Source organism: Mirounga angustirostris, unplaced genomic scaffold, assembly GCF_029215605.1.
Source record: "Mirounga angustirostris isolate CCGP_5_RB_7025 unplaced genomic scaffold, mMirAng1.0.hap1 SCAF_6, whole genome shotgun sequence".
In the NCBI taxonomy this organism is placed as follows: domain Eukaryota; kingdom Metazoa; phylum Chordata; class Mammalia; order Carnivora; family Phocidae; genus Mirounga; species Mirounga angustirostris.
This window is the reverse complement of record NW_026991714.1, coordinates 24,237,115-24,245,682: the sequence shown is the minus strand read 5'-3', so window position 1 is coordinate 24,245,682 and position 8,568 is coordinate 24,237,115. Positions and strand designations below refer to the sequence as shown.

The 8,568-nt window shown below is 37.5% G+C and overlaps 1 protein-coding gene across 5 annotated transcripts in view; it reads right to left on the bottom strand.

Annotated features, from left to right (window-relative positions):
- Positions 1–1,451: 1,451 nt before the first annotated feature.
- Positions 1,452–8,568, bottom strand: part of CFH (complement factor H) — a 231,337-nt gene continuing 224,220 nt past the window's right edge. For 4 of the 5 annotated variants that reach the window (XM_064593901.1, XM_064593898.1, XM_064593899.1 and 1 more), the window contains one exon: positions 4,108–4,507. In XM_064593901.1, the coding sequence (XP_064449971.1) occupies positions 4,311–4,507 (197 nt within the window). In that variant the 3' untranslated portion in view covers positions 4,108–4,310. Of the gene's footprint in view, positions 1,723–2,266; positions 4,508–8,568 lie in introns of those variants that run through there. The other variant, XM_064593897.1, reaches the window with a different exon arrangement.

Genomic DNA, 8,568 nt, shown 5'->3' with positions numbered 1-8,568 from the left:
CTGAAGCAGGGCGGGCGGGGCCTGGGGAAGGCGGGGCGGATTCCCTCTCGGTCGCCCTCCCTCGGCCCGGCTCTGCGCCTGCGCGAGCTGCTGGCGTCGGCCGGTGTCTATTGACCCCGTCGTGGCAACCTTGACCCGGTTAGTTTGCCCTCGGTCGGTGTTAGGTTGTGTTCGGTCGGTACCGTGTCAGCCTCCGTGCCGTTCAGTTTAGTTCAGCTCCACAAAATTAATTGAACTCTTGTGTTTTATTAGTTTTGCAGGCCTCTCGAATTATTTTAAGGGCTTTTGTACATGAAAGTCTTTACATTTTATCGTACGCTAGAGGTCCAGGATTTTCTCCTTGTTTTTAAATTTACGTGAAATGATAATAACAATAACAGAGAATCCACCCTTGTCCCAGGTTTGCCCCGCATGTTATGAGGAGAAAACTACAAATGATCGTCAAGGCTACTTAAGAATATTTTTGGCCACTTTTAGGTAAATTTTTCAAAGCGTTATTGATTTTTGAGTTCAGGCTTTATTTGAAGAGGGGAGGTTGTTTCCCAAACTAAAGGAATAACCTTGCTTATAAAAAAAAGATCTGTGAGGCAGATTAGGTTCAAATTATGGTTTGGCTTTTCCCTTCCAATGTGATCACGGGCTAGGGCTTATTTCTGAAACTCCTGCATTCTCTGAAAGATTTGGATGTAACACCTACCTCCTAGGGTTTCCATTAGAAAGGATGGAGGTAATGTATGTGATAACGTTACACAGTGCTTTGCGGATTTCCAGTAATATATTTAAAAAGTCTCCGACAGGGGTGAGAGATGGGCTTCCCTGAGAGGGGCTGCTGTGCGCACCTGGGGTTCGGGCACCTACTAAATTAAATTTTGCATATGAAAAGTTAAGGGCAGAGTGTCCATCCACCAAGAAAAAAAATCCTAATTGTTTGATTGGATGACACAGTTACACAAAGAAAAATTCCACATTGACTGTCCAAAGATGAGGCCTTCCACAGTGTCTGCCCACCACCACCATTCTTGGAGGGGGTTCTAATCCCACCTAGCCCCCCACCCCCCCGCCCCCAATTTGGGTTCCTCCTACACTTCTGAGCCACTAGACTTTTATTCTGAAGCATCCCAGCAACAAGGCCAAAGTCAGAGGAGCCCAGAGGAGGACAATGCCACAGAACCTTCTCTCTTTGGGCCCCGGCCCCAGCAACACTTCGCGGGTGTGTGTGTGTGTGTGTGTGTGTGTGTGTTGGGTGTGGGGGGGATGATGCCAGACTGTGTTGCTGACTAGGTCGATTGCAGCACAGCTACTGAGGTTGCTGAGGAAGGTTATTCACGGGAATATTGGAACTAGATACTAAAATAAATAAATACGAAAACACATTATAGATAAATGTGTAAAATAATCTCCCTTCTCTATAAAAAAAGGAGATTAATGAACACTGGAATGATGTCAGAAACTAATAAAAATATAACTTTATTAAATGAGGGATCAGATATGATGGAAGTAAGACTACTCGGCATACTTCTCATATTACTTTGACTTTTGAAGCCTGTAGGTGTTTGAACCACCTGGGTGCCTCAGTTGGTTAAGTGTCTGACTCTTGGTTTTCGGCTCAGGTGATGATCTCAGGGTGGTGAGATTGAGTCCCACACTGGGATCATGCTCCGCTGGGAGTCTGCTTGAGTTTTTCTTTCTCTCCCTCTGTTCATCCCCCCTTTCTCTCTCTCCCTGAAATAAATAAATAAATAAAATCTTTAAAAAAATGTAGGTGCTTTTCATATTTTTAAGTTTAGCTTAAAAGAGAAAAGCAAAATCTAAAATTGAAAAAAAATACTAACGCAAATAAGTGTAAAGCTCTATTAATCAGAGTTAAGAATTATTTCAAGTCATTTTTGAAGAGAGTAATTACACTCACAGTCAAACATCCTGGGACAAAATAAATGCAAAGACATTTTAACCTTCATTCAGCAGTTTAACTGCTAATAGTAATGTTTGCATTATACTCTTAATATTATTTCTAAAAATTCTGAAATATAAGAAATATAAGAATATATGAATAAAGAGAAAAGACAGAAAGTGTATTTAAAAGTTTCTTAGCCCTGTATTATTTATAACTCTGAATTGTAAGATCCAAAAGGAGCTAATGAATTTTAAATTTCATTTCTCTTTCAGATTTCTGACAAGCAAAAAGACATTTAATGACATTCCCATCTAGTACCAATAACACAGTTCTTGTATTCTAAACACTATTTCCCAATAAAAAGAATCAGACCTCTTTGGAAAGCTGTATGACTATGGGTGTTGGTCAGGGAAGTATACAGCAAGCCTGGAACATTGTGTTGTGCTAAAAAGAAATGAAACAGTCAAAGACTAGTGGGTATAACAAAGCAATCAGGAGCCAGTTTCAAGAGGCACTCACTAGCCAAATTTGGGGTAATTTGAGCTTCAAAGAATAATGACTATAATTGTTTGTGACAAATTGAATAAGTAAAAATTCATGAATCCATGCTGATTGAATGTTAAAAAAAAAAAAAAAGAAAAAATCTTTAAAGCCATCACAGGTCACTATCATCAAGTCCTTATTCCAAAAATTGGAAATTAAAGAGCAAAAATAAAGATTTACCAAATCTTTTTAGGTAAAAGTTTAAGGAGTTGGCAAATTAACACTCACCTTTACATAAGACAATTAATAAGTGCAGAAAAAGAATAGAATTTGTCTTAAAAATCACTATTTTGTAGCCAACAATGAAAACGATTAGTTATAGGCTATACTGATTACAGGTTAAGTGTCCTAAATAGATTCCACAAGCATTAGGTGAAAGGTTTTGGAGAAATAGTATATATACCAATATTAACAGCAAAGATAACTTGCCAATTGTAACAATGTCCTTTAAACATGAGAAACCTGGCTGTCACTTGTGATTCAGATTTAGATAAACTGGCTCCATTATAGACAGCCAGGTTACTCATTCTAAGAATGCCACTTGATTTGATGCAAAATGAAGTAACAAGATATCACCTTAAAATATATTTACCTTAATTATATCTTTATTTTCATCTTAAAGTTTTCATGTTTTTGAGAAGTTAAAAATGTTTACAGTCAAGTGATTTTAACTAATTATGTTGTTTGAAATGTATGAACATAAAAATCATATTTCAGACTCTTGCGGTTGAATGTTTCCAAAACCAAATCATGAAGATGTCATTAGCTTTGAAGATCATTACCAAAGAGGTCCCCATAATTCTCAACATATATTGCCTTACTTTTAATATATCTTTATTTTATTTTATTTTTAAAAAGATTTATTTACATATTTAAGTAATCTCGCCACCCAACGTGGGGCTCATACTCACGACCCTGAGATCGTGAGCACACTCCACCGGATGAGCCTGCCAGGCACCCCATTAAAATAACCACCTTTACTGTGGTTCAAAGCTGATACATATTAAAGACAGAAAACATGGAAAATACAGGTGAGCCTTAAGGACTTAACCACCAACTCTTACCCCTAGCATCTCTAAATTCAACTGTAGTTATTATAAATATTTTATTGTACTTCCTGACAATCTTTGTTCTATACACATTTTGTGTGTTCAAAGCATACTATGTATTTGTGTGTGTGTGTGTGTGCATGTGTATGTTTATACTTGATACCAGATTTTTTGGATCACTTTTCATGTTATATTATGACAGGTATGTACCCAATTAGATTCTAATTTCTCTTTATGATTTGTTTGAATTTTTATGTGTGCTAGATAGCCATCTTGTAGAAGATCTTGCATTTCATCATTTGATGGATAAGCAAAAGTAGATAATAACTGCTTATATCTGGTAGATAAGCAAAAGCTAATAATTACTTACATCTTATTACTAACATAGGTATGACATAGTTATGTTTTTATGTATTTTTGAAGTAAAATTATATTAAAGATGGAGAAAAGCATTTTCAACCATTTCCTCTGAAATGGAGAGTCTCAGGCAGCCCCAGAAGTTATGGAAGAAGGTATGAGAAAGAGGGAAAGATGGATGGAAGTAGGCATTGGAGTGATTGAATCTAATTTCTTGCCATAGATATTTTATGAGTGGGACACAAAGAATTTTGGTTTGCCAAGTTTTAATGAGGCGCTTTTAAGAAGTGATTTATTCATCTCTCTGATTATAATTACATCATCCACATAATATTTAATACTTCTGATTTATGAATATAAATGAGTTACACAATACTTGACAAAATAAACTGAGAATTGGATTGATAATGAAAAATTCTGAGTAAATGTACATATTTTAATTTTAGGACTGCATCTTCACCACTGTATTACCAACATTGAGGATACGTCAGTTTTCCTTCCCGACAGGTGGCTCGGAATGTATGCAGTGGGGTCTTTTTATGATGTCCAGGGATACATTCAAATTCAATAACATCCCTCGTTTTAGAATAAAGTTTTGGCTCAGAAGACCATCGAAATCGTATATTATGTGTTCTCATTGTGTCTTCTGATACTGTACAGGCCTCTGAAGAAAAAAAAAAAAGATAAAACATTGAAAACAGAATTTCAGACGTTTTTTTAAAGATTTTTTTTGAAATTTTTATTGAAAAAAAATTTTTAAATTTTATTATGTTATGTTAATCACCATACATTACATCATTAGTTTTTGATGTAGTGTTCCATGATTCATTGTTTGCATATAACACCCAGTGCTCCATTCAATATATGCCCTCTTTAATACCCATCACCAGGCTAACCCATCCCCCCACCCCCCTCCCTTCTAGAACCCTCAGTTTGTTTCTCAGAGTCCATAGTCTCTCATGGTTCATCTCCCCCTCCGATTTCCTCCCCTTCATTTTTCCTTCCTACTATCTTCTTCTTTTTTTTTTTTTTTTAACATATAATGTATTATTTGTTTCAGAGGTACGGGTCTGTGATTCAACAGTCTTACACAATTCACAGTACTCACCATAGCACATACCCTCCCCAGTGTCTATCAACCAGCCATCCCATCCTTCACAAATGCCGCCTGGCATGCCGCCAGCTTTGCTTTTCTTTTTCAACATTCCTGTGGCTATTCGGGGTCTTTTCTGGTTCCATACAAATTTTAGGATTATTTGTTCCATTTCTTTGAAAAAAGTGCATGGTATTTTGATGGGGATTTCATTGAATGTGTAGATTGCTCTAGGTAGCATTGACATCTTCACAATATTTGTTCTTCCAATCCATGAGGATGGAATGTTTTTCCATTTCTTTGTGTCTTCCTCAATTTCTTTCATGAGTATTCTATAGTTTTCTGAGTACAGATCCTTTGCCAATTTGGTTAGATTTATTCCTAGGTATCTTATGGTTTTGGGTGCAATTGTAAATGGGATCGACTCCTTAATTTCTCTTTCTTCTGTCTTGTTGTTGGTGTATAGGAATGCCACTGATTTCTGTGCATTGATTTTATATCCTGCCACTTGACTGAATTCCTTTATGAGTTCTAGCAGTTTTGGGGTGGAGTCTTTTGGGTTTTCCACATGAAGTATCATATCATCTGCAAAGAGTGAGAGTTTGACTTCTTCTTTGCCGATTTGGATGCCTTTGATTTCTTTTTCTTGTCTGATTGCTGTGGTTAGGACTTCGAGTACTATGTTGAATAGCAGTGGTGATAGTGGACATCCCTGCCACATTCCTGACCTTAGGGGGAAAGCTCTCAGTTTTTCCCCATTGAGAATGATATTCGCTGTGGGTTTTTCTTAGATGGCTTTTATGATATTGAGGTATGTACCCTCTATGCCTATACTCTGAAGAGTTTTGATCAAGAAGGGATGCTGTACTTTGTAAAATGCTTTTTCTGCATCTATTAAGAGGATCATATGATTCTTGTTCTTTCTTTTATTAATGTATTATATCACATTGATTGATTTGCAGATGTTGAACCAAACTTGCAGCCCAGGGATCAATCCCACTTGGTTGTGGTGAGTAATCCTTTGAATGTACTGTTGGATCCTATTGGCTAGTATTTTGGTGCGAATTTTTACATCCATGTTCCTCAGGGATATTGGTCTGTAATTCTCCTTTTTGATGGGGTCTTTATCTGGTTTGGGGGTCAAGGTAATGGTGGCCTCATAAAACGAGTTTGGAAGTTTTCTTTCCACTTCTATTTTTGGAACGGAAGAATAGGTATTAATTCTTCTTTAAATGTTTGGTAGAATTCCCATGGGAAGCCATCTGGCCCTGGGCTTTTGTTTGTTGGGAGATTTTTGATGACTGCTTCAATTTCCTTAGTGGTTATAGGTCTGTTCAGGTTTTCTATTTCTTTCTGGTTCAGTTTTGGTAGCTTATACATCTCTAGGAATGCATCCATTTCTTCCAGATTATCTAATTTGCTGGCATAGAGTTGCCCATAATATGTTCTTATAATTGTTTGTATTTCTTTGGTGTTGGTTGTGATCTCTCCTCTTTCATTCAAGATTTTGTCGATTTGGGTCATTTCTATATCCTTTTTGATAAGTCTGGCCAGGGGTTTATCAGTCTTATTCTTTCAAAGAACCAGCTCCTAGTTTCATTGATCTGTTCTACTGTTCTTTTGGTTTCTATTTCATTGATTTCTCCTCTGATCTTAATTATTTCTCTTCTCCTGCTGGGTTTAGGCTTTATTTGCTGTTCTTTCTCTAGCTCCTATAGGTGTAGGGTTAGGTTGTGTGTTTGAGACTTTTCTTGTTTCTTTTTTTTTTCTTTTTCTTTTTTTTAAAGATTTTATTTATTTATTTGAGAGAGCGAGAATAAGAGAGAGTACATGAGAGGGAGGAGGGTCAGAGGGAGAAGCAGGCTCCCTGCTGAGCAGGGAGCCCAATGCGGGACTCGATCCCAGGACTCCAGGATCATGACCTGAGCCGAAGGCAGTCGCCCAACCAACTGAGCCACCCAGGCACCCGACTTTTCTTGTTTCTTGAGAAAGGCTTGTATTGCTATATACTTTCCTTATAGGACTGCCTTTGCTACATCCCAGAGATTCTGAACAGTTGTATTTTCATTTTCATTTGTTTCCATGATTTTTAAAAAAATTCTTCTTTAATATCTTGTTTGACCCATTCATTCTTTATTAGAATGCTCTTTAGCCTCCATGTATTTGAGTTCTTTCCAACTTTCCTTTTGTGATTCAATTCTAGTTTCAAAGCATTGTGGTCCGAAAATAGGCAGGGAATGATCCCAATCTTTTGGTACTGGTTAAGACCCGATTTGTGACCTAGGATGTGATCTATTCTGGAGAATGTTCCATGGGCACTAGAGAAGAATGTGTATTCTGTTGCTTTGGGATGGAATGTTCTGACTATATCTGTGAAGTCCATTTGGTCCAGTGTGTCATATAAAGTCTTCATTTCCTTGTTGATCTTTTGCTTAGATGATCTGTCCATTTCAGTGAGGGGGTGTTAAAGTCCGCCACTCTTATTGTATTGTTGTCAATGTGTTTCTTTCCTTTTGTTATTAATTGCCTTATATAATTGGCTGCTCCCATGTTAGGGGCATAGATACTTACAATTGTTAGATCTTCTTGTTGGATAGACCCTTTAAGTAGGATATAGTGTCCTTCCCTCATCTCTTATTACAGTCTTTGGTTTAAAATCTAATTTGTCTGATCTAAGGATTGCCACCCCAGCTTTCTTTGGGTGTCCATTAGCATCGTAAATGGTTTTCCACCCCCTCACTTTCAACCTGGGGGTGTCTTTGGGTCTAAAATGAGTCTCTGGCAGACAGCATATTGATGGGTCTTGTTTTTTAATCCAATTTGATAACCTGTGTCTTTTGATTGGGGCATTTAGCCCGTTTACATTCAGGGTAACTATTGAAAGATATGAATTTAGTGCCACTGTATTGCCTGTAAGGTGACTGTTACTGTATATTGTCTGTGTTCCTTTCTGGTCTATGTGGCTTTTAGGCTCTCTCTTTGCTTTGAGGACCCCTTTCAATATTTCTTGTAGGGCTGGTTTCGTGTTTGCAAATTCCTTTAGTTTCTGTTTGTCCTGGAAGATTTTTATCTCTCCTTCTATTTTCAATGACAGCCTAGCTGGATAGAGTATTCTTGGCTGCATATTTTTCTCATTTAGTGCTCTGAATATATCATGCCAGTCCTTTCTGGCCTGCCAGGTCTCTGTGGATAGGTCTGTTGCCAATCTAATGTTTCTACCATTGTATGTTACAGATCTCTTGTCCTGAGCTGCTTTCAGGATTTTCTCTTTGTCTCTGAGACTTGTAAGTTTTACTATTAGATGTCTGGGTGTTGACCTATTCTTATTGATTTTGAGAGGGGTTCTCTGTGCCTCCTGGATTTTTATGCCTGTTTCCTTCCCCAAATTAGGGAAGTTCTCTGCTATAATTTGCTCCAATATACCTTCTGCTCCTCTCTCTCTTTCTTCTTCTTCTGGGATCCCAATTATTCTAATGTTGTTTTGTCTTATGGTATCGCTTATCTCTCGAATTCTGCCCTCGTGATCCAGTAGTTGTTTATCTCTCTTTTTCTCAGCTTCTTGATTTTCCATCATTTGGTCTTCTATATCACTGACTCTCTCTTCTGCCTCTTTTATCCTAGCAGTTAGCACC